Source organism: Microcebus murinus, chromosome 7, assembly GCF_040939455.1.
Source record: "Microcebus murinus isolate Inina chromosome 7, M.murinus_Inina_mat1.0, whole genome shotgun sequence".
NCBI classification, from domain to species: Eukaryota; Metazoa; Chordata; class Mammalia; order Primates; family Cheirogaleidae; genus Microcebus; species Microcebus murinus.
The window spans coordinates 66857591-66881646 of record NC_134110.1 but is presented as its reverse complement, the minus strand read 5'-3'; the positions used below and the strand labels follow the sequence as shown (position 1 = coordinate 66881646).

The following is a 24056-nucleotide window of genomic DNA, read 5'->3' as shown; positions in this document are numbered from 1 at the left end:
AGTAGTTGAGGGAAAAGGTCCACTGCGCCTGAATTTCCTCAGAAGGGTCCCCCAGCAGCTTTGCGCGGTGAGTAACTGCGTCCTGGGTGTGACTCGGCGGCTGGGCTTCCAGACCTGGCGTCTGGCTCTGCAGCGCGCGGGGTCCTGAAGGTGGGCAGCGCGGCTGCGTAGAGGTGAGCGCGCACCCAGCTCCCGCCAGGAGAAGGGACGGGCTCGCAGGATTTCTCCTGCTGTTTGCACTGAAAGGTGTGTTGGCTCGGGAGCGGCTTTTCCGGGGTCTGGCAATTGCCCCCGCCACCTACCGGCTGCCGTTGGCTGGTCCCTCCCTCCGCTGTTAGCTCTCCTCGCGCGCCGCGCCCTGGGCTGCTCCGCACCCTGGGCCTCACCTCTGGCCTCTTTTCGCCTCCCCGTGCCCGGCCTCAACGCTTGACCCTTCAGAACCTTCGGCTTCGTTCCCCACAGCCGGCCTCTCTCCGAGCCGCCCCCAACCTCGGTTACCTCCAGTGGGGACTCCCCGACCCCCCAGAGACTCAGCGCCCTTTACCTCTCACCCTTTTCCTGTCGGGCCTGGTCTACCCTCTGGGTGGCAGCCGCCTCTTCCCCACTCCTCCTATCTCCCCCCCTCCGTCGCCTTCGCCTCTCCATTCATCCAGCCATTGTCTCCCGCCCCCTCCTCCCCCTACCCCACCTCCCCAAGCGGCCTCCTCCCCCACCACTGCCACGTAGTGGTTTGAAGGAGCCAATCGGCCGGCGCCGCCAGGTGTCTCTTACCTGCACCACGTGGGGGAGGGGGAAGGGGCGGGCAGGTGGAGCCACATCCCAAAACAGAAAAGCTTTCAGCCATTGCGCGCCTCCCGGGGGTGCAGCCTAGCTCCTAGCTTTTTGCATAGACGCACGGGCAATTGAATACAAAAAGGGCAGGCCTGCTGCGCCCTCTTTCCCGCCCCCCTTCCTGCCCTGGGTGTGGAGCACTGGCCAGGTGTGTGCTTGGGTGGTTGGTTACCGCCTTTTGCACCAGCGGCAGCGAGGAGGGGGGGTGGGCGCTTTTCCCTTTTCTCTTAGAAGAGGTTTCAGCACAGGTTTTCTCGTTCTCAGTTCCACCCCACCTCACCACCTCCCGACCCCCCTTCTCCCCCTCCCCACCTATCGTCATGACGGCCTCTCCGGATTACTTGGTGGTGCTTTTTGGGATCACTGCTGGGGCCACCGGGGCCAAGCTGGGCTCAGATGAGAAGGAGCTGATCCTGCTGCTATGGAAAGTCGTGGATCTAGCCAACAAGAAGGTATTTTTTCCATGTTTTTGTCTAAATGCAAGGAGTAGGGCAAAAAGTTTATTGTAGAAGTTGGGGGGGGGTAGGTAAACAAGTGCTCCTGTTTGACCACTTGTGAGGCTGGACTTGAGGCCTAGAGAATCCAGAGTAAAACCAAACTTGTTAGCCAACCTCTTTGGAGCCATTTCAGACCTCCAAAACCTGGTTCAGGTGGGGAGGCCAGCGTCTTCGAGCCAGGTTATTTGCCAGTCAGGGGACGTCCAGCCGAGACGAGGCAGGGTCCCTGAGTCCCCGGGGTCCACTTCCAGGGCCTTTCCGACCTGACCCGGTGGGGGTGGGGCGGAGGGGCAGGGCCGCCAGCCGACCACTCGGCCACCAGAATCGCTGGGACTCGTGAGCTCTGATTGTGCAGCCGGACCTCCGAGCCGCCCCAGCAGGGGAGCGAGGGAGGAGGGCGGAGAACGAGGCTCCCGAGTTGAAGGAGGGGGAAACTGACCCCTGCTTCTCTCTCCCTGGAGGTGGGACAGTTGCACGAAGTACTAGTTAGACCGGATCAGTTGGAACTGACGGAGGATTGCAAAGAAGAAACTAAAATAGACGCCGAAAGCCTGTCCTCGGCGTCGCAGCTGGACCAAGCCCTCCGACAGGTGACAGCCCTGGGCCACGCCGCCCACTCCCATCTCGGCCCAACCCCACCAGGCCCCACGCCCTCTCGGGGCGGTCCACGCGCGTCCCTGGGGCAGGGTGGCGACACTCCCGGCCGCGTGGGTGGGAGCTCGGCTTCGGGGCCGGAGTGGGCCGTTTGGGAGGGGGTAGCTGCCCTCCTCCGCCTCCCCGCTCCCGGGGTCTTGGGGTGGAATTCGCCGGCTTTCGAGTTGCTTCCGGAGTAGTTCCTAGGGCCAGAGAATCAGCCGCGTTTTACCGTCGGAGTGACGAGCGCAGTTTGAAGCCTAGCGCCCACGTCTCCAGATTTCAGACCCCGGACGCCCCTGTCTTCTTGCAGGGGGTTGGGTCTACAGCCTTGGGCAGGGGGCGCTGTGGTGTAGACGTGCGGGCGGGCTCCGTGCGGTGTGCAAGAAGCGGACACAATTTTGGTCGGAACCTGGAAGTACACCTGCCTTGTTTTATAGGCTTCTGGACTCCCAAAGAAAGGCTCGGTTCCGTCATTACTTCCTTAGTAGTAGCCTTGGTCTGAGCGCTGGGAAAGGTTTGCAGGTCCGAACGTGTACGGCTGCTCGTCGGGTCACCGCGGAGCCGGTGGAATCCCCTTACTGGGATCGAGGTGACCTAAAAACCGGGTGCTCCGGGTGCCGGATGGCGGATAGGGTGGGGCGCTCCACACCTGCGCGCAGATGTTTGCCCTGCGATCTCACGGCCTCTGCCCCAGCAAACGAGATTCGAGAACAGGAGAAAGTTATTTCTGGGATGTAGTTATTCCAGGAAACGTGTTACTGGACTTTCTAGAGGTGTGTATACCCATTGCCCCCACATTTGTTTATCAGAAACTGGTATCTGAAGCCTGGCACATCCATGCAAAAACAGTAACACCAGGGAATGATGTAATCTGAAGGCAACCTGCTGATGAAATGGGACCTCTGAATTAAGTCCGGAATGATTTTACCATAAAAATGGACGGGGCGGGGAGAGATCCAGGGGGGAAAGGTGTTGACTAGCTTCTGAGCTTAAACTGCATTGGGTGGAAAGCTTCCCTGCCTAAAGGAATCTAGACGGTCTTTCTAATGTTACCCCAGCACCAGTGTCCCCCTTCAGGGTTCTTGGTGTGGTTTCCTCTGGTTATCACCAAGTGGAACCCCTTTGCAGAGTTTGTAAATTCTGCATCATGTTGCATCCCTATGTGTCTTTTTCTTTTTTTTTTTTTCAGTTTAACCAGTCAGTGAGCAACGAACTTAATATTGGGGTGGGCACCTCCTTCTGTCTCTGTACTGATGGGCAGCTTCATGTCAGGCAAATCCTGCATCCTGAGGCTTCCAAGAAGGTAAGAGTGCTGGCTTCTGGAAAAACAGTTGGGTGACTGGAGGCTTTTTAGGAAAACTGGTTTATTTTTATTTTATTTTATTTTATTTTTAATTTGAGACAGAGTCTCACTTTGTTGCCCAGGCTAGAGTGAGTGCCATGGCGTCAGCCTAGCTCACAGCAACCTCAAACTCCTGGGCTCAAGCAATCCTGCTGCCTCAGCCTCCCGAGTAGCTGGGACTACAGGCATGCGCCACCATGCCTAGCTAATTTTTCCTATATATATTAGTTGGCCAATTAATTTCTTTTTATTTATAGTAGAGACAGGGTCTCACTATTGCTCAGGTTGGTTTCGAACTCCTGAGCTCAAACGATCCAACAGCCTCGGCTTCCCAGACAGCCAGGATTACAGGAAAGAGCCACCCCACCCAGCCGGAAAACTGGTTTATTAAAGTTTCTATATTTTTTTTAAAAAAATGCATATGGGGAATTATTCTTTAATGGGTACAGAATTTCAGTTTGGGAAGATAAAGGCGTGCTGGAAATGGATAGTGGTGATGGTTGCAAAATATGTTAATAGGCTTAATGCCACTGAATTTTACACTTAAAATTTAAGATGGTAAATTTAATGTTATGTATATCTTACCACAAAAAGAAAAGCATGACAACACCATAGAGATGTTTGGCATTGCAGTAATTTTATAGATACTCTTTGGTGACTTAAAACAAACTCTCTTTTTGTTTATATCAAATTTTTAAGATGCCTGACATTCTCTCTTCTGAAGCTATTACAGAGTATGAATTTTGGACATTTAAAATAAGTACAAGTAGGGAGAAAATAACTGAATTTTAATACATTGTAATATCCCCATTTATGTTAAAAATGCTATATCCTAGGAAGAAAGGAACAAAAGTTCAATTAAACCTTTTACATTGTATTTCTAACCATTTCATTTAAGAAAAACTACTTAAATAACATCCATATGACTAGTGAGGCAGTAGTTATAGCTCACTTTGCTTTGATGCTAAGTTAATGTTCAAAACTGTATCTTATATCAAACCAATAGGGTCAACCCCATCTTTTACCTTTGTTCATATTTCTGATATGGAGAAGATTATGGAGTGAGAAAAATGCAGTGTTACCTTGGATATAATGTGATTTCTCTCCCTGGTGGAGGGATAGTGAGGGCTGTGGAAAAATGAACAGCACAGACAGCCAACCCAGTGTAGCCAATCATTGCTAATACAGTTGCTCTTAACAACCTAGATTAGTTTGAGCTGTAACTTTTTATTGTGGCAGGCAGGTACTGAGCTTGAAAAGATGGAAGTAGAATATATTTAGGTTAACTGTATGAGGCAAGTCTTGCAATGAAAGCTGTAGACTGACAATTGATGGCAAAGGCAAGTGAGCAAGTGCAGATTTTATTTTTTTATTCCTCAAGTAGGGAAAGGTGGGAAATGAGTTAAATGTATAATGACAGTTTTAAAAGTTGGAAGGAGTAACTCAAGTTCCTATGTCTTGAGGAAATTATTCCTTTTATAGGAGCCTTAGTAAGTCTTTGATAAAGGGAATACATTTTTAAAATTAAATGCTAATATATGAGGATTACTTTTCTCCCTCAAACTCATATGAGGAAGGACAAGACATCCATCTTTTCCGTACTGGGCTAGAGGAAAAGAGGCATTTACATTGTTTTTAGATGGACTGCTTTGAATGTGGGAAAAACTCTGGAAAAAAATAAGATGTTTTCCAGAGTCAACATCTATTAGGATTTTAAGTACAAGAAACTAAAACAATTAATGCAGTATCATAATGAAAGGAATTCTATATATCCATTAAAGAAAAAAAGGGGGTATGATAAAACATATAATCTTGCCACTCAGAAAAAAATATACTGAAATGTTTTCCTCTAACATGAATGTATTTGGATATATTATTTCCAGATTTGTGTAGAAAGCCTTATTTTTACAAAGAGCATTCATACTACAGACACCTTTTAGCCTACTTTATAATTTAATAGAATATCTTTTTTGTAAGTACTAAATAATACTCAGTATTTTAAATGGATACAACTATTTAAACTGATCCTTTATTGTTGGAAATGGGAGTTATCATTATGAACAACTTTTAAAAGATGATTTTTGCAGATAATTGTGAGGATTCATGATTTTTTTTGGTAATTAATTCTTTTAAAAGCTGTGACCATAATGCAGTAATACTGATTTCAAATACAGCATGAACAGGTCACATCTAATAGAAGCCAATGGAAGGAACTTGGGAGACATTTTGCATAAATATTTAACATTAAAAAGTTTTTTTTTTTTGGCCGGGCGCTGTGGCTCACGCCTGTAATCCTAGCTCTTGGGAGGCCGAGGCGGGCGGATTGCTCAAGGTCAGGAGTTCAAAACCAGCCTGAGCAAGAGCGAGACCCCGTCTCTACTATAAATAGAAAGAAATTAATTGGCCAACTGATATATATATAAAAAATTAGCCGGGCATGGTGGCGCATGCTTGTAGTCCCAGCTACTCGGGAGGCTGAGACAGAAGGATCACTCGAGCCCAGGAGTTTGAGGTTGCTGTGAGCTAGGCTGACGCCACGGCACTCACTCTAGCCTGGACAACAAAGCGAGACTCTGTCTCAAAAAAAAAAAAAAAAAAAAGTTTTTTCTTGATTTTTCTAACATACAAATGGGTAGAAAATACTAGTAAGTGAACACAAACTATTTTGAAGACTTAGGAAAAAATCTAAATTGAGTTTTAAAAAAAATCTTTAAAAGGCCAGACAGTGTGGCTCACACCTGTAATCCTAGCACTCTAGGAGGGCGAGGCAGGTGGATCACTCAAGGTCAGGAGTTCGAAACCAGCCTGAGCAAGAGCAAGACCCCGTCTCTACTAAAAATAGAAAGAAATTAATTGGCAAACTAAAAATATATATAGGAAATATTAGCCAGGCATGGTGGTGCATGCCTGTAGTCCCAGCTACTTGCGAGGCTGAGGCAGCAGGATTACTTGAGCCCAGGAGTTTGAGGTTGCTGTGAGCTAGGCTGATGCCATGGCACTCTAGCCTTGGCAACAGGGTAGAGACTCTGTCTCAAAAAAAGAGAAATCTTTAAAAGTTATCAATGATGGTTTTTTTTGTTCAGAAAAAAATGAAATAATACTATAATATTTGCCCACACACTTGAGCTTTAATAACCACAGGAGTGGTGCTAGTAGCTAAGAATAGCAGGTAACCGTTCTCCTTTTCCTTTGGGATTTGTGAGATTTTTTGTAAGTCTCATTTGAATTCTCAGATATAGCTGAATAGTGGTCAAGAAAACTAATATGGGCTATGATTTGGCACAAAAATAATCCTTTTTGGTTAATCAGGAGTTTACTGTCTTAATCTAATTTAGTGCTGAAAATATACACTATTAGAACCCAATGGTTAAAACTAAGTTTTACTATTTAGTTTTATGTTTAAACTTATACATCTGTATGGATGCAGGATTGATATTGCTGCCTGAAAACACAGATGCTCTAAAATGATTATGGCTGGAAAAAGTAGTATTACCACCCAGAAAATATAAGGTATAGCAGCCCAAATGTATTATAGCTTCAGAAATGTTTTGAGTGGAATGCATACTGGAGCACAAACATTATAATCCATTGCCTTAAAATGATTTTTTTTTCCATGAGACTTGTGTACAGAATCGAATATAGCAACAAGACCAGCTAATAAAAATAAAGCCACTCTTACATTAAATTTTTAAATATTTTGGTAAAATATGCTTACATTCAATTTTAGGTTCCTAATTATTAGGAAGACATTAACCCAAAATCACCTAGTTAACTGTGTCTACCTTGTCCTTCCTCAGAATGTACTACTACCTGAATGCTTCTATTCCTTTTTTGATCTTCGAAAAGAATTCAAGAAGTGTTGCCCTGGGTCACCTGATATTGACAAACTAGATGTTGCAGCAATGACAGAGTGTATCCTTTAAGTGATTATCGGAGAAGCATTTGAAAAGATAGCTCCAGGAAAAAAATGGTAATTCAAGAAATTTTAAAATGTTATTTTTTCACGTCTGATGGGTATTGTGCCTATGAAGAAGGCATATCTCTCATATAGCATGAAAATCCAATCATCATGCTTATGAACTCTGAAAGGCTCTTTAAACATTTTAAACTTTGTTCACATATGGATGAAATTGGCCTGTCCAAAATTTGACTACAGTGCTAGTAGGAACTAATAGTGCAATTATAGACATCTTTGAAAATAGTTACAATTAATTGAATTTGGACAGTTGAATGGATTTACAGATGGATTTTTGTGAGGTGATCACATGTAAAATAGAATTCAATTTCAGATCATGGGATTTTTTTTTTTTTTCCTTTTGACAAAATACCCTCAGATTCTAAGATTTTTTTTTTTTTAATTAGAGAAGAACATTAAGACTTCTTTGGTACAGATCCCGAGGCCACTTGCTCTTGATCACCTTGGTTTTAGTGTTTATTTTGGCTTCTTTGGAATGAAGCCAATGATTTTTTGAAATTAGTATGTCCTCCTTACAAACTGCTCTTCACTGGGTTCCCCCTTTCAACCTCCCCTCAGTTTCTCAAATACATACAAGAATATGGTGATCATAAACTATCTTTGGAGATGACAAAATGGGGTTTGGATTGTCCCCCCAAATTCTTTAACTATCAAGGTAGTGTATTTGATGTGTTACTATATATTTTCATATATAGTATATTGATGTGTTTTATATGTGTATTATATAGTATATTGATGTGTTTATATTATAAAAGTGAATAGTATATGATCACAAGTCTGTAATCATGAATGACCCATCCATCACCTTGGGTCCATGAAGTCTTTAAAGTTCTAACTAATAAGCAGTCATGTGGTGGTCTATCAGATGTGAAATTCAGTGAGTAGTCATCAGGTTAAGTGGCTCCTCCAAAGCCACTGTGGGAATCATCATGAAGTTGAGTCTTAGTTACTTTCAGTAACTTGTGGGTTATAGATTTGTATTCTTTTTTTTTTTTTTTTTGAGACAGAGTCTCACTTTGTTGCCCAGGCTAGAGTGAGTGCCGTGGCATCAGCCTAGCTCACAGCAACCTCAAACTCCCGGGCTCCAGTGATCCTTCTGCCTCAGCCTCCCAGGTAGCTGGGACTACAGGCATGTGCCACCATGCCCGGCTAATTTTTTTTATATATATATATCAGTTGGCCAATTAATTTCTTTCTATTTATAGTAGAGACGGGGTCTCGCTCTTGCTCAGGCTGGTTTTGAACTCCTGACCTTGAGCAATCCGCCCGCCTCGGCCTCCCAAGAGCTAGGATTACAGGCGTGAGCCACAGCGCCCGGCCTAGATTTGTATTCTTAAACTTTCTTATTTCACTTTTTTTTTTTCTTTTTCTTTTGGAAGACAATGTCTGATAAACTTTCTTATTTTAAGAACTAAAGTCTGTTTTTTATCTTATTTCAAAGTTTGCTTTCCCTATTGAAGAAGGTTGTTTGCATATTTTTCCTAACTACTTGTAAGTAGGTCAAACCCATCTTTATTTGCCTTCCTGGAATCAGCTGGAATTTTGGGTTAGCATCACTAGTAGTGCTAAGAAGAAGGTGGAATAAGTCTGTTTTGAAGGGATTCTCGTGAGAATTTTGTTGAAAGGTTGGGACATCAGGGAAATTCTTGTTTTGTTGGTTTGAATGCTGTATTAGCTCAGGCTGCAATAAACATACTATAGGCTGGGTGGCTTAAACAATAGAAATTTACTTTCTCACAGTACTGCAGGCTGGGAAGATCAGTATCAGGGTACTGTATCATGGTTGGGTTCTGGTAAGGGCTATTCCCAGCCTGCAGATAGCCACCTTCTCTGTCTGTCTCACATGGCATCTAGAAAAACAATAAGTAAACTGGGAGAAAAGTCTAATGAGTTTCTTAATGTAGAAAAAGACAATTTCGGTAGGAAAGGTAGTGTGTTGATTATCCTCAACTATTCAGTTTCTTCTCTCTCTCTTTTTTTTTTTTTTTTTTTAGACAGAGTCTCACTTTGTTGCCTAGGCTATAGAGTGAGTGCCATGGCGTCAGCCTAGCTTACAGCAACCGGGAACTCCTGGGCTCAAGCAATCCTGCTGCCTCAGCCTCCCGAGTAGCTGGGACTACAGGCATGCGCCACCATGCCCGGCTAATTTTTTCTATATATATTAGTTGGCCAATTAGTTTCTTTTCTATTTATAGTAGAGATGGGGTCTCGCTCTTGCTCAGGCTGGTTTCGAATTCCTGACCTTGAGCAATCTGCCCTCCTCGGCCTCCCAGAGTGCCATCGCTCCCAGCCTTCAGTTTCTTCTTTTAGCAAGAAAATCTCTCCTTAGTAATTATAGGTCAGTAATACTAGTAAAGACATCCATAGCTACAAACAGAAATTCTTATATTTAGGTATTTTGGCTTTCTCAATGTGTTTACAGTTCAGAGAAAACATATTAAAGTTCATTTTTTTTCTCCTCTCTAGTTTTTAAGAGCTTCACATACATAACATTTGAGGGTATTAGTGAAATTATCAAAATGATTACCTGGGCTTCTTGTTTTGTGTTGTATTTTCTACACACCAGTAAACAGTACTTAAAAATGTTGCATTATCATTGGGTGAATAAGTAGGAAGTCGTGCCAATTTTTTCTGTCATTCCTTTTAATCTTAGCTCTATAGTTGTGTTGGCAGTTCTTTTTCAAGTGCCATAGATATGAAAAATCAGAAATTTTTGACTATAGTTGACAGATGAATTGTAAATAAAGCTAAGTTGTACTCCATTTTTTTTTTTTTTTTTTTTTTTTTTTGAGACAGAGTCTCGCTTTGTTGCCCAGGCTAGAGTGAGTGCCGTGGCGTCAGCCTCGCTCACAGCAACCTCAAACTCCTGGGCTCGAGTGATCCTTCTGCCTCAGCCTCCCGAGTAGCTGGGACTATAGGCATGCGCCGCCATGCCCGGCTAATTTTTTTATATATATATCAGTTGGCCAATTAATTTATTTCTATTTTATAGTAGAGACGGGGTCTCGCTCTTGCTCAGGCTGGTTTTGAACTCCTGACCTTGAGCAATCCGCCCGCCTCGGCCTCCCAAGAGCTAGGATTACAGGCGTGATGTACTCCATTTTTGAGGAAGAAACTCATGGTCATTTAGTAAAGCATTCATTGGGGAAAAAAATGGTAGGATTTTATATTATCTTTCTTTAAAAATAGCTTAATTTATGGCTGGGCAAGGTGGCTCACGCCTGTTATCCTAGCACTCTGGGAGGCCCAGGCAGGCAGATTGTTCAAGGTCAGGAGTTCGAAACCAGCCTGAGCGAGACCCCATCTCTACTAAAAATAGAAAGAAATTAATTGACCAACTAAAAATATATATACAAAAAATTAGCCAGACATGTGGCACATGCCTGTAGTCCTAGCTACTTGGGAGGCTGAGGCAAGAGGATCGCTTGAGCCCAGGATTTGAGGTTGCTATGAGCTAGGCTGATGCCACGGGACTCACTTTAGCCTTGGCAAAAGAGTGAGACTCCGTCTCAAAAAAAAAAAAAAAAAAAAAAAAAGAAAAGAAAAAAATAGCTTAATTTAGTCTAGTTGCTTTGGAAGAATCTTAGATTTATAGTTTTATTACTAATTAAAAGGTGGATTTTCGGCCGGGCGCGGTGGCTCACGCCTGTAATCCTAGCACTCTGGGAGGCCGAGGCGGGCGGATTGCTCAAGGTCAGGAGTTCAAAACCAGCCTGAGCGAGACCCCGTCTCTACCATAAAAATAGAAAGAAATTAATTGGCCAACTAATATATATAATATAAAAATCAGCCGGGCATGGTGGCTCGTGCCTGTAGTCCCAGCTACTCGGGAGGCTGAGGCAGGAGGATCGCTTGAGCCCAGGAGTTTGAGGTTGCTGTGAGCTAGGATGACGCCACGGCACTCACTCTAGCCTGGGCAAGAAAGCGAGACTCTGTCTCAAAAAAAAAAAAAAAAGGTGGATTTTCATCTTAAATGTTTTAATATTATGCTTGCATATGTCTTTAACATTTAACAGGTTAGAAATACCATTAGGCTTTCTTAGTTAGCAATGGTTTTTGTTTTACATTGTTGCTATGTTCAATTATTTTATGACTCCTATTCAGAGAAATCATTATTTCCCTGACTAGGCCACCACACTACTTCCTGAGGTCAGAAGCAATCATATCCAACCTGAACAACCATCCATGCTGCTCATCTATGCAAAGTATTTTTACAATGTCTGGACTATAGAGTTGTTCTGGACTTTAAGAACACTGAACATTTTCCTTTTCCTTCATAATATGGGAAATGACATTGAATTTTGAAACCTAGAGATAGTCATTAAACATTTTTGGTTTTGCCAAGTAGATGGAGAGTCATTTGCTCCTGAGGGATTACCTGTTCCACCAGGTAAACCATAGGGGAGGGAGAGAGGCTTCTGTCGACACTTGGAAAGCAATAAGTAAGGTAATGTGCAAGTCGATATGCTTGTTTAATTTTTTCTTGCTGTGAAATAGTTGTATTCTTGTTTATTTAAATGAGTGTACAGAAATAGTGACTTTATTTGGAGCCTTGGTGACTTCACAGTACAATATATGTATTGGGAACATATTTTATTAACTTTACATTCAAGGCCAGGCGCGGTGGCCCACACCTGTAATCCTAGCACTCTGGGAGGCCGAGGCGGGAGGATTGCTCGAGGTCAGGAGTTCAAAACCAGCCTGAGCAAGAGCGAGACCCCCGTCTCTACTATAAATAGAAAGAAATTAATTGGCTAACTAATATATATAGAAAAAATTAGCCGGGCATGGTGGTGCATGCCTGTAGTCCCAGCTACTTGGGAGGCTGAGGCAGTAGGATTGCTTAAGCCCAGGAGTTTGAGGTTGCTGTGAGCTAGCCTGATGCCATGGCACTCACTGTAGCCTTAGCAACAAAGCAAGACTCTGTCTAAAAAAAAAACAAACTTTACATTCAAGTAAAATATTTTCTCATTTAGCTTTTCATTAATAGACTCTTTATCTTTTTTTGAGCTGGGGTCTTCACTGTGTTGCCCAGGGTGGTCTTAAGCTCCTGAGCTCAAGTGATCCACCTGAGCCTCCCAAGTAGCTGGGGCTACAGGTGCACACCACTGTACCTGATGACTTTATCTTTTACAGCAGTTTTGAGTTCAGAGCAAAATTGAATAGAAAGTACAGAGAGTTCCCATATAACCCCTGATTCACACATACACACAACCTCCCCACTGACAACACTCTGTACAAGAGTGGTACATTTGTTACAATTGATGAAACTACATTGATACATCATTAGCTAAAGTTTATAGTTTACACTGCTGTTCACTTTGGTGTTGTCCATTCTTCGAGTTTTGACAAACCAATAATGGCATGTATCCACCATTGTAGTATGAGAATACATCGTAATATCACCATAGCATGGAATAGTTTCATTGCTTCTAGAATCCTCTGTGCCCTATTTATCCCTTCTTCCCCCTTAACCCCTGACAACCACTAATCTTTTTACTGTCTCTGTAGTTTTGACTTTTCTAGGATGTCATACAGATGGAATCCTGTAGTATGTAGCCTTTTCAGATTGCTTTTTACCTAATAGTATACATTTGGGCTTCCTCCATGGCTTTTCATGGCTTCATAGTTCCTTTTGCTTTAGTGCTGAATACTATTTCATTGTCTGGATATACCACAGTTTATCCATGCACCTACAGAAGGACACTTTGGTAGCTTCAACGTTTTGCAATTATGAATAAAGCTGCTATCAACATCCTTGTGTAGGTTTTTGTGTGGGCTTAAGTTTTCAGTTCATTTGGGTAAGTACCAAGGAATATGATTGCTGCTTCATATGGAAAGAATGTAATTTTTTATACCTCACTGGAATTTTGTGTTTAAGGCAGATATTTTGGGTGGGGGGAGGGAAAACAACAATGCCTTGTGTTTTTAAAAAGTGTGTGGAACTTGAATAATATGCAGTATTTTGAGATGTTTATGGAAGATTGAGGAAAATGAAAATGCTGTCATTTCCTTTTTTTTTTTTGAGACAGAGTCTCACTCTGTTGCCCAGGCTAGAGTGAGTCCCGTGGCGTCAGCCTAGCTCACAGCAACCTCAAACTTTTGGGCTCAAGCAATCCTGCTGCCTCAGCCTCCCGAGTAGCTGGGACTACAGGCATGCGCCACCATGCCCGTCCGATTTTTTTCTATATATATTAGTTGTCCAATTAATTTCTTTCTATTTATATTAGAGACGGGGTCTCACTCTTGCTCAGGCTGGTTTCAAACTCCTGACCTCGAGCAATCCACCCGCCTCCGTCTCCCAGAGTGCTAGGATTACAGGCGTGAGCCACTGCGCCCAACCATTGCTGTCATTTTCTAATGGAAGAGCCTGGGATGCAGAGTCACAGAATCTGGGCCCAAGTGGGCTCTGCCACACAGCAGCTTTGCCGCCTTGTGAGTTACTTTTGTTTCCAAGCCCCACTTTATCTTGGATATTACCAAATGAAAGCTTTGTAAACCATGAGGTGCTATGTAAATGAAAAAGTATGAGCACTTTTGTTAAAAGAAAGGGTTTAGGAATTTTTTAAATGTAGTTCTAGTTCTTATTTTAGGACTCATTTTCTTCTTTTGTCTTTGTATTTATTCTAAAAACAATTTCTGGTGTTAGTGCTAGGCCTCTAGGTTATTCCACTTAAAGTTTGGTTGCCTGCTTTTGAATTATCAGATCCCAGCTGAGAAGACTTCATCTAGCAGGTGATTTGTGAGTTGCATTTTGTAAGCTCTTTAATCAGGTGAGGTGGTGAGGCTGTAATGATAGTGATTGGGGCTTCTGTGGTGGTATTTTTTGAGACAGTCTCACTCCGTTGTCCTGGCTAGAGTGCTGTGGCGTCAGCCTAGCTCACAGTTACCTCAGACTCCTGGGCTCAAGTGATCCTCCTGCCTCAGCCTCCCGAGTAACTGGGACTACAGTTGTGTGCCACCGTTCCTGGCTAAATTTTTCTAATTTTAGTAGGGCCGGGGTCTCATTCTTGCCCAGGCTGGTCTTGAACTCGTGACCTCAAGTGTTTTGTTTTTGTTTTCTTTGAGGAAGAAATTATCTTAGATGCCTAGGAGAAATTAATACTAGTTGCCTCCTGCTGAAAGGACATTTTGATTTGGGGGCTATTTCTATAAATGACTTAATTTTTAAAAAAGAACCACCCTGTTTTCCCCCCACTAATGTTGGGTGGAATAACTTCTTCCCAATTTCTTACTTTGTTTTTTGTTAGTTTTTACTCATGAGCTGATTTATCCTCATTAATCAAGACTTCAAATATTGTGTTTACTTCACTTTAGCAAGCATTTATTAAGAACTTACTGTTTTAAACCATGGGAAGGAGAGCAGGTGAATCACAGGAACTGTCAGTTGAGCGCTTACTATACATCCCCATCAGTAGCTTCATAGTAGCCCAGTGAGGAGGAGGTGTCACCCCCCATTTTAAAGCTAGGGAAACTGAGGCTTAGAGGTTTTGTCTTTATTTTATTTTAGACATGATCTTGCTCTGTGGCCCAAGCTAGGTGGTATCATCATAGTTCACTGCAACCTCCAACTCCTTGGCTCAAGTGATCTCTTGCCTCAGCCTCCTGAATAGTTGGTACTACATGTGTGTTACCAGGCCTGGCTAATTTCTCTCTTTTTTTTTTTGTAGAGACAGGGTCTTGCTCTTAGGCTGGTCTTGAACTCTTGAGCTCAAGCAATCTTCCCATTTCAGCTTCCCAAAGTTGTAGGATTACAGGTTTGAGCCACCACACCTGGCTTCACTTTATATTATTACATTAGATGCTCTAGCACCTAATATAGAGAGTATAATATTCTAGAATGTATAAAAAGCATTTGAAAGTGGGTTGGCTACTGAAAGGTATTATCTCCCTTTTAAATTTATATTATCCTGTGTTCCTTGGTGCATATCAACTAAAGCATTCAGCAGTAAAGCTAAATTAATTTTGTAAAATTTCTATTCTGCTATAGGGTATCACATGCATATGTTCTGTTTCACATGATTACCGGATGCCATTTCACTAGCGCAGCTTTCCATTGTAAGGATAAAGAAAATCACTAAACTCTTGCCTGCCCATCCCAAGGTTAACATGGAGTGTGTGTTTCACCACTTCTTTTTTTTTTTTTTTTTTTTTTTTTGAGACAGTCTCACTTTGTTGCCCAGGCTAGAGTGCCATGGCGTCAGCCTAGCTCACAGCAACCTCAAACTCCTGGGCACAGGCAATCCTACTGCCTCAGCCTCCCGAGTAGCTGGGACTACAGGCATGCGCCACCATGCCTGGCCAATATTTTCTATATATACTAGTTGGCCAATTAATTTCTTTTTATTTATAGTAGAGATGGGGTCTCGCTCTTCCTCAGGCTGGTTTCGAACTCCTGATCTCGAGCAATCCGCCCGCCTCAGCCTCCCAGAGTGTTAGGATTATAGGGGTGAGCCACTCTGCGCGGCCTTTCATCACTTCTTGATGGGGGGAAAGGATTTGGGTAAGTGTGTACATAAGGGTGCTCTACTATCAGTGTGACAATGGCCTGTTTTTCCTATAGATTAAAAATGGGGAATAATAGCCTAGTGGTTAGGAACATGAGCTCTAGAGTCAGATTTACTGAAGCTGATTTACTGTACTTCTCAGCCTGTTTCCCCATCTTAATATGTGTAAGACTATTGTAAGGAATAATGTGATAGTATACGCAACGACTTGGCCTGTGGCTGGCTTGCCCGATAGTCTGCAGTGTTGACTGATCCTGCATAGCTCACCAGGTTTTCAGGTGTCTCAGAAAAGGAAAAGCAGCTGCCAAGGGACTTTGGAAAGAACTTCTTTATTGATTTAAGACCTTATTTAAACTTAAAATTGTTTTAACCTTATGTGAGACTGGATATAGACCTTCCAGAGCATCAGCTGTGTGTTAGTACAGGTACTTCATTTGGCTTCTCCATTTGTACATTACTGTGTGGATGTGGCTCATTCTGTTCTATAAGACACTTAAGAGTTTGTTATTAATGGAACCGGGATTTTATAATTGCACAGACCTTTATTGCTTGGCTTAAAAGGTTGGAGGGAAGCGCTAAATCCTCCTTGGTACCTTCCTACGTGTGAAAGGGATTTTAAATATCACCAAGTGTACAGTTAAGCTGGGCTAGTCGTTGACCTTGTTAGCTGGAGGGGGAAGGAATTATCTTTGGCATCACAGCGGCGTGGTGTGAGCCAAATCAGCAAATATGGGCTTGTGGTCTGTAATAAGTTAAGTGACTAGAAATGCCGTATATTCCTTGCCAGCACTCAGTTATGTTAATTATGTAGGGTTTATTTTAATTGTAAAATATATTCTTTTAAAACATGAGTTTGGGAATTCCAGGATAATCTTTTTGTTTTACAAGGCTTCAGAAGACTTTGTCATTGAGTCTCCTTTTCCTAATTTGTTTATCACATATACATGTCTTTTTTTCTAAAGTAAATTTTTTTCTCTTTTGTTAGATTACCTCCTACCTCCATCTTATTTCTTCTAGGGTATAATCAACTTGTCAGGTTTATTTGAAATTTTCACATGGCTCTTCATTACAATAATACCTGCCTTGGCTTCTAGTTATATTCTTTTACAGTGGCATCCTTTTTTTTTTTTTTTTTTTTTTTTTGAGACAGAGTCTCACTATGTTGCCCTGAGTAGAATGCCATGGCATCAGCCTAGCTCATAGCAGCCTCAAACTCCTGGGCTCAAGCAATCCTTCTGCCTCAGCCTCTCAAGTAGGTGGGACTACAGGCATGCGCCACCATGCCCGGCTAATTTTTTCTATATATTTTTAGTTGTCCAGCTAATTTCTTTCTATTTTTAGTAGAGACGGGGTCTCGCTCTTGCTCAGGCTGGTTTCGAACTCCTGAGCTCAAGCTATCCTTCCACCTTAGCTTCCCAGAGTGCTAGGATTATTGATGTGAGCCACATCGTCTGGCCTACAGTGGCATTCTTTTTTGTTGTTTTTTTACAGTGGCATTCTTGATTTGCTTCTTTCAAAGCTCACTTAGAAGTATAGGAGATTATGTATAGAACCTATTGTAAAAATTATGCAACTCATTTAAGTTGAATTTATTACTTCCTCTCATTCTATCATATAATTGTAGGAAATTTAGTTCTAAATAGGAGCACTAATAAACTTTTCTCTTGATGTATTTTGTTATTCCTTTGTTTATTAGCATATATATTTTATTGTAACGTGTCTGGCAACATGTGATTGTATTGCTATATTATAAAAGAGTAAACAGTAGAAAAGGAAGTAACAAGTTTTTCTTCTGAGGGTGCTATGGCAGGGAAAAATGGCTTTAAGATGTTATTTTGAACTGGGATGTAATTATAACATAATTTAAACTTGTTCCAGAGAGTGTGTGTTATTTTATATGTGTCTTAATATACAAACTAAAAACTTAGAGATTTTTACAGGTGAAAATTTGGTTTTCTGAAACCACATGTGTCCATTTTCAGGCAGCTGGGAAAGATAACTTTTTGTTAGTAGATAAGTTAACATTGATGAACTTCATAAACCTTCTCTCTGAATTATACCTTCAGCTAATGTAAGCATGAATTAAATCCTCAAGTCTGTTTTGCCAGAGATGGCACTAAGGAAAGCATTCCTCCTCCTCAAATAAACCAAATCTCTGTAGACTTATCTAACCTTTGTACAAATGTAGCACTTTGCTTAGTTGTAGCCTGAAATGTTAGTTTTGTTCCCACCATGTCCGGCTGTATCCTTTCTCATTTCCCCCTGGCATTTTTCATTTCTGAGGCTGGCTGAGCCTGTTTGTGCTGTTGTGGCTGCCTCAAGGGCAGAATGAGTAAGTTGCATGACGAGCCATAAACCAGGAGGCACCGGCTCATCTTTCCTTCCCTCAAGATCAGATGTGTAGCAAATAATCCAATATATAATTATAAATTGATAGGGGAAAGAATTGGTTCTAAAAACTTTTTTTTTTACTCCCTTTTGCTATTCTTGTTCAATTCTGATAAGGGTTGTGGGTTGAAGGAACCTTCCTAAGAAGGGTGTGTGTGTGTGTAAGTAAGTAAGGAGATGGTTTGGGCATGCAGGAGGTTGGGTGACTTTTAAAAGTTGTTAACAGCTTAGAGCTGCTGATCATCTTGGTGTGTGATCGCTCAAAGGGAAAACATGTTAGTACGTGTTAGGTGAAACCAAGGTAGCCAAATGTCAAGAATGTATTCTTAATTAAAAAGTAGAATTCAGTAAAATGATTAAGTTACGAATCTATTTTTTACCCAGATAAGATACTTTAGATTTTTATTTTTGATCTCTTTCGTCTTCACTTGGCTTTTATCTATGAATTTTTAAAAAGCTTCTTGTGAAGTATTGCTGAAAACAAAACAAAGTAAGGTTTCTTATCTTGGTACGGGGAATTGTGTACATAGATCAGAGCTATATTATAATTCCAACTCCATTTCTTGTCAGCGAGGTGACTGCGTGAGTTACAGAACATCTCAAAATCCTAGTTTCTTCATCTGTTTGATGTTACTGTTATCTCCCTGGCAGGTTTATTGTGAAAATTGGAAGAAACAAATGGTGGTTGGTACAAAATGGTGTTTAATAAATGCCATCAGCCGGGCGCGGTGGCTCACGCCTGTAATCCTAGCACTCTGGGAGGCTGAGGCGGGCGGATTGCTCGAGGTCAGGAGTTCAAAACCAGCCTGAGCAAGACCCCGTCTCTACCAAAATATAGAAAGAAATTAATTGACCAACTAAAAAAATATATATATATATAAAAAAAAAATTAACCGGGCATGGTGGCGCATGCCTGTAGTCCCAGCTACTAGGGAGGCTGAGGCAGTAGGATCGCTGAGCCCAGGAGATTGAGGTTGCTGTGAGCCAGGCTGACGCCACGGCACTCACTCTAGCCTGGGCAACAAAGTGAGACTCTGTCTCAAAAAAAAAAATAAAAAAATAAATGCCATCATTTAAGTAAATAGATTTTTAGAAGGTATAGGGACAGTGATAGGTAGGGGCTGACACCCAGGAAATGTTATCACAGTTGAGAAGAGTAATATAGGAATAGTATCTAATGGACTCTTAAATTGAAGGTTGTGCCCTAGAGCAGTTAGGAAGGTTTTGGAGCTGGGTAGGAGTTACTTGTGGGCTGATTTGGTGAGGGGATTAAGAAGCTAAGAGTGCTTTCTCTGTAGGGTGTTACCTGAGCAAAGGCGAGAAGGCTGGATACTTGTCATTTATAGAAGAGAGAAAACAGTAATTTGAATGGAGTATACTTTTATAGTCCTAGTCCTCCAACCTTAATTTTCCCTATATTCTGTTTTGGGCTGGAAAGTTAGGGTGTGGCAAGCATTTCTGTGTGTTTGGCCATCTTTTGTCAATCTCTGTTCTTCCAGGCCAGAGCTCAGCAAGATTTTTCTGTAAAGGGCCAGATAGTCAATATTTTAGGTTTTACATGCTACTTATGGTCTGTGCTCACATAGGTAAGCCTCGTTTTATTGCATTTCACAAATATTGTGTTTTTTGGGTTTTTTTTTTTTTAATATATAACACAAATTGAAGATTTGTGGCAACTCTGTGTGAAATCTGTCAGTATCATTTTTCAATAACGCGCTCAATTCCTGTCTGGCACCTTTTGGTAGTTCTCACAATATTTCAAACTTTTTCATTATATCTTTTATGGTGATCTGTAATCAGTGATCTTTGATGTTACTATTATAATTGCTTTATAGCATCACATATAAAATGTCAAACTTAATTGATCAATGTTTGTTTTGACTGTTCCACTGACTGGCCATTCCCCGTCTCTCTCCCTCTCCTCAGGCCTTGTTGAAAAACAACAATATTGAAATTAGGCCAATAAATAACCCTATGATGCCTCTAAGTGTTCAGGTGAAAGGAGTACTCACATCTCTCACTTTAGATCAAAAGCTAGAATAATTAAACTTAGTGAGGAAAGTATGTTGAATGCTGAGATAAGTCAAAAGCTAGGCCTGTTGCACCAAATAGTTAGCCAAGTTGTGAATACAAAAGAAAAGGTCTTAGGCCGGGCGTGGTGGCTCACGCCTGTAATCCTAGCACTCTGGGAGGCTGAGGCGGGCGGATTGCTCAAGGTCAGGAGTTCAAAACCAGCCTGAGCGAGACACCATCTCTACCATAAAAATAGAAAGAAATTAATTGGCCAACTAATATATATAATATAAAAATCAGCCAGGCATGGTGGCGCATGCCTGTAGTCCCAGCTACTCGGGAGGCTGAGGCAGGAGGATCGCTTGAGCCCAGGAGTTTGAGGTTGCTGTGAGCTAGGCTGACGCCACGGCACTCACTCTAGCCTAGGCAAGAAAGCGAGACTCTGTCTCAAAAAAAAAAAAAAAAAAAAAAGAAAAGGTCTTGAAAGAAATTAAAAGTGCCTATTCCAGTGAACACACAAATGATAAGAAAAGAAAACAGTCTTATTGCTGATAGGGAGAGAAAGTTTTAGTGGTCTGGATAGAGGATCGAACCAGCCACAGCATTCCTTTAAGAAAAAGTTTGATCCAGAGCAAAGGCCCTTAGCTGTCTTCCAACTCTATGAAGATTGAGAGAAGTGAGGTTAATAGCAACATCAGCAGGAGTTTGGAAGAATTTGATTCCAATCCTCGTGGATGACTATGAGGGGTTTAAGACTTCAGCGGGGGATGAAACTGCAGATGTGGTGGAAATAACTAGAGAACTAGAATTAGAAGTGGAGCCTGAAGATGTGACTGAATTGCTGCAATCTCAAGTATTATAAAAGTCATGCAAATAGGGTCATCAGTAATCTAAGGTGTCTATTTTGAACATTAGGCCCCCAAAAAGTCATTTAATACCTCATGGTCTTGACAATGTAACTATATCTTTAAGTCAGCGCTGGGAATTGACTTGTGTGTGTTGTATAGATAAATAGGATGGAGGATTTTAATTTGTTGCATACTTCATGATTTGTGAACTTAGTGAGTGTTCCATAGTCATGCATTTGGTATAACTCAGTAAGCTTCATTCCTGGTAATAGCTCAGGACAGGATTGATTTGGCTGTTTTACCCAAGAGCGCAGTTGGAGACTTCAGGAAGCGAGGGCTGAGTCCTCACTGACGGAAGGAAGCCATTCTGAGGTTTCCAAAGAATTGTCGATCTAGATGTATTTTACCTGGCTTCTTGGCTCTGTATGAGTTTAATTTTAGTTTAGAAGTAACCTTATTTTATCTCTCCAAAATGCTTCCTTAACTTAAATCTCACAGGTTTAAACTTAGAGAAGGATAGTTCGGTCTCCCGCTATGGAGCCTCTCAAGTTGAAGATATGGGAAACATAATTTTAGCAATGATTTCAGAACCTTATAGTAAGTACTGTTGTTTCAACAATGTTGTCCTAGAATTTGCTCCCACCGTCTTTCCCTCAACTATACTTTTGAGTTTCCTCCCACAGCTTTGTCTCTCTAATAGCTAAAATGATGACTTCTATGTTCTCATTTTTAGATCACAGGTTTTCAGATCCAGAGAGAGTAAATTACAAATTTGAAAGTGGCACTTGGTAAGTATTTGAATACTATTCATTTGAACTTTTTGATCTTTTGTCGTTGTTCATATTGTAATGTTTAACTTCCCTTGTGTTTTAATAACTTTACTAAATCTTTCCGCTATCATTTCTTTTTTTTTTTTTTGAGACAGAATCTCGCTTTGTTGCCCAGGCTAGAGTGAATGCCGTGGCGTCTGCCTAGCTCACAGCAACCTCAAACTTCTGGGCTCAAGCAATCCTCCTGCCTCAGTTTCCAGAGTAGCTGGAACTACAGGCATTTGCCACCATGCCCGGCTAATTTTTTCTGCCTTGGCCTCCCAGAGTGCTAGGATTACAGGCGTGAGCCACCGCTCCCGGCCTTCGGCTATCATTTCTTACTGTTAGGTTATGTATAAAGGAATGTTTTATTATTGAGAGTAAGCTTGGATATGGGGATTAAAATTGAATTAAGTATGGGTATTTTCAGTCATTTTGTGATATGATCTTAGGTACATCATATGTTGGGATCTATTACTGTTATTTTAGTCTCTTCAAAACTGTCCATCTGGCTGGCCACAGTAGCTCATGCCTGTAATTCCAGTGCTTTGGGAGGCTGAGGCAGGAGGGTTGCTTGAGGCCAGTAGTTTGAGACCTGCCTGGGCAACATAGTGAGACCCCATCTCTATAGTCCTAGCTACTTAAAAGGCTGAGACAGGAGGATGACTTGAGCTGAGAACTTTGAGGTTACAGTGAGCTGTGATTGTGCCACTGTACTCCAGCCTGGGTGACAGAGCAAGACCCTGTTAAACAACAACAGCAACAACAAAAGAACCCATCCATCCTCTCATTTGGAAAACTTCCAAAGGAAAAATCATGGGCTTTAATAGAGTTCACGATTTTTACTGAGATAATTTTAAGTATGTTCTATGAGTTTTTACTTTGAAGCAAAGCAAATAACTGGGGAAGAGTATGAAGTGGTGCTATCTGTGACCACAGGTAGACTTGTTGAGTTTGTAAATCACTGTAGTACATTTTGTGACATGCCTGAAGTGAATAGAAACTTCTGACAGCTTTGGAAGTTAGAGTGACTTTTGAGGCCTGTTTAGTTGTGGAAAAAGTGACTCATTAGGAAAATGTTCTAGGAGTACTGGAACTATGAGCATGGGAGGGATAGAATATCCAAAGGTGTCAAAATATATAAGAAGTGATTTGAGGCTGGGCGTGGTGGCTCACGCCTATAATCCTGGCACTCTGGGAGGCTGAGGTCGGTGGATTGCTCAAGGTCAGGAGTTTGAAACCAGCCTGAGCAAGAGCAAGACCCCGTCTCTACCATAAATAGAAAGAAATTAATTGGCCAACTAATATATATATATAGAAAAAATTAGCTGGGCATGGTGGCGCATGCCCTGCAGTCCCAGCTACTCGGGAGACTGAGGCAGCAGGATTGCTTGAGCCCAGGAGTCTGAGGTTGCTGTGAGCTAGGCTGATGCTACGGCACTCACTCTAACCTGGACAACAAAGCAAGACTCTGTCTCAAAAAAAAAAAAAAAAAGAAGTGATTTGCACATGACTCATTAAGGTGTGGGGACTCCCAAGCATTTCCATAAATACTCTTGGTGCTGGCTCCCCTGTTCGCTCTCTGATTTTACACTGGAGATAGTTTGGTGGCAGACTTCTGACCATGTGCACAGATTCCTGATGTTGGTTAATTGCCAGCTTTATTCTGATCCTAAATTCTGCTGACAAACTAGATTTAAACCACACTTTTGTGTACTGGCTAGATCTGAGAGTGAATTTATCTTTTTTTTTTTTTTTTTTTTGAGACAGAGTCTCACTTTGTTGCCCAGGCTAGAGTGAGTGCTGTGGCGTCAACCTAGCTCACAGCAACCTCAAACTCCTGGGCTCAAGTGATCCTCTTGCCTCAGCCTCCTGAGTAGCTAGGACCACAGGCATACGCCACCATGCCCGGCTACTTTTTTTTTAATATATATACATATATATATATATTAGTTGGCCAATTAATTTCTTTCTATTTATAGTAGAGATGGGGGTCTCACTCTTGCTCAGGCTGGTTTCGAACTCCTGACCTTGAGCAATCCACCCGCCTCGGCCTCCCAGAGTGCTAGGATTACAGGCGTGAGCCACCACTTCTGGCCTGAGAGTGAATTTAAACCTGTCCTTGGTTTAGGAACTTTCGGGCCACAAGGATATTGGGAGAACTTTGCTTCCTTTGAATTATCCTTGGGTGTTTTTGACTTTATGGCAA

At 42.0% G+C, this 24056-nt stretch overlaps 1 protein-coding gene and 1 pseudogene across 3 annotated transcripts in view; one reads left to right on the top strand and one right to left on the bottom strand.

Annotated features, from left to right (window-relative positions):
- Window positions 1–891: 891 nt before the first annotated feature.
- The window catches only part of ESRP1 (epithelial splicing regulatory protein 1), a 64063-nt gene continuing 40898 nt past the window's right edge, over window positions 892–24056 (top strand). The window contains exons 1-6 of one of the 3 annotated variants that reach the window (XM_012772849.3): window positions 892–1283; window positions 1790–1918; window positions 3154–3267; window positions 7104–7218; window positions 21537–21635; window positions 21772–21826. In XM_012772849.3, the coding sequence (XP_012628303.1) occupies window positions 1152–1283; window positions 1790–1918; window positions 3154–3267; window positions 7104–7218; window positions 21537–21635; window positions 21772–21826 (644 nt within the window). In that variant the 5' untranslated portion in view covers window positions 892–1151. Of the gene's footprint in view, window positions 1284–1789; window positions 1919–2022; window positions 2738–3153; window positions 3268–7103; window positions 7219–21536; window positions 21636–21771; window positions 21827–24056 lie in introns of those variants that run through there. The other 2 variants (XM_012772847.2, XM_076005154.1) reach the window with 2 other exon arrangements.
- LOC142872256 (uncharacterized) lies at window positions 7311–7398 on the bottom strand (annotated as a pseudogene).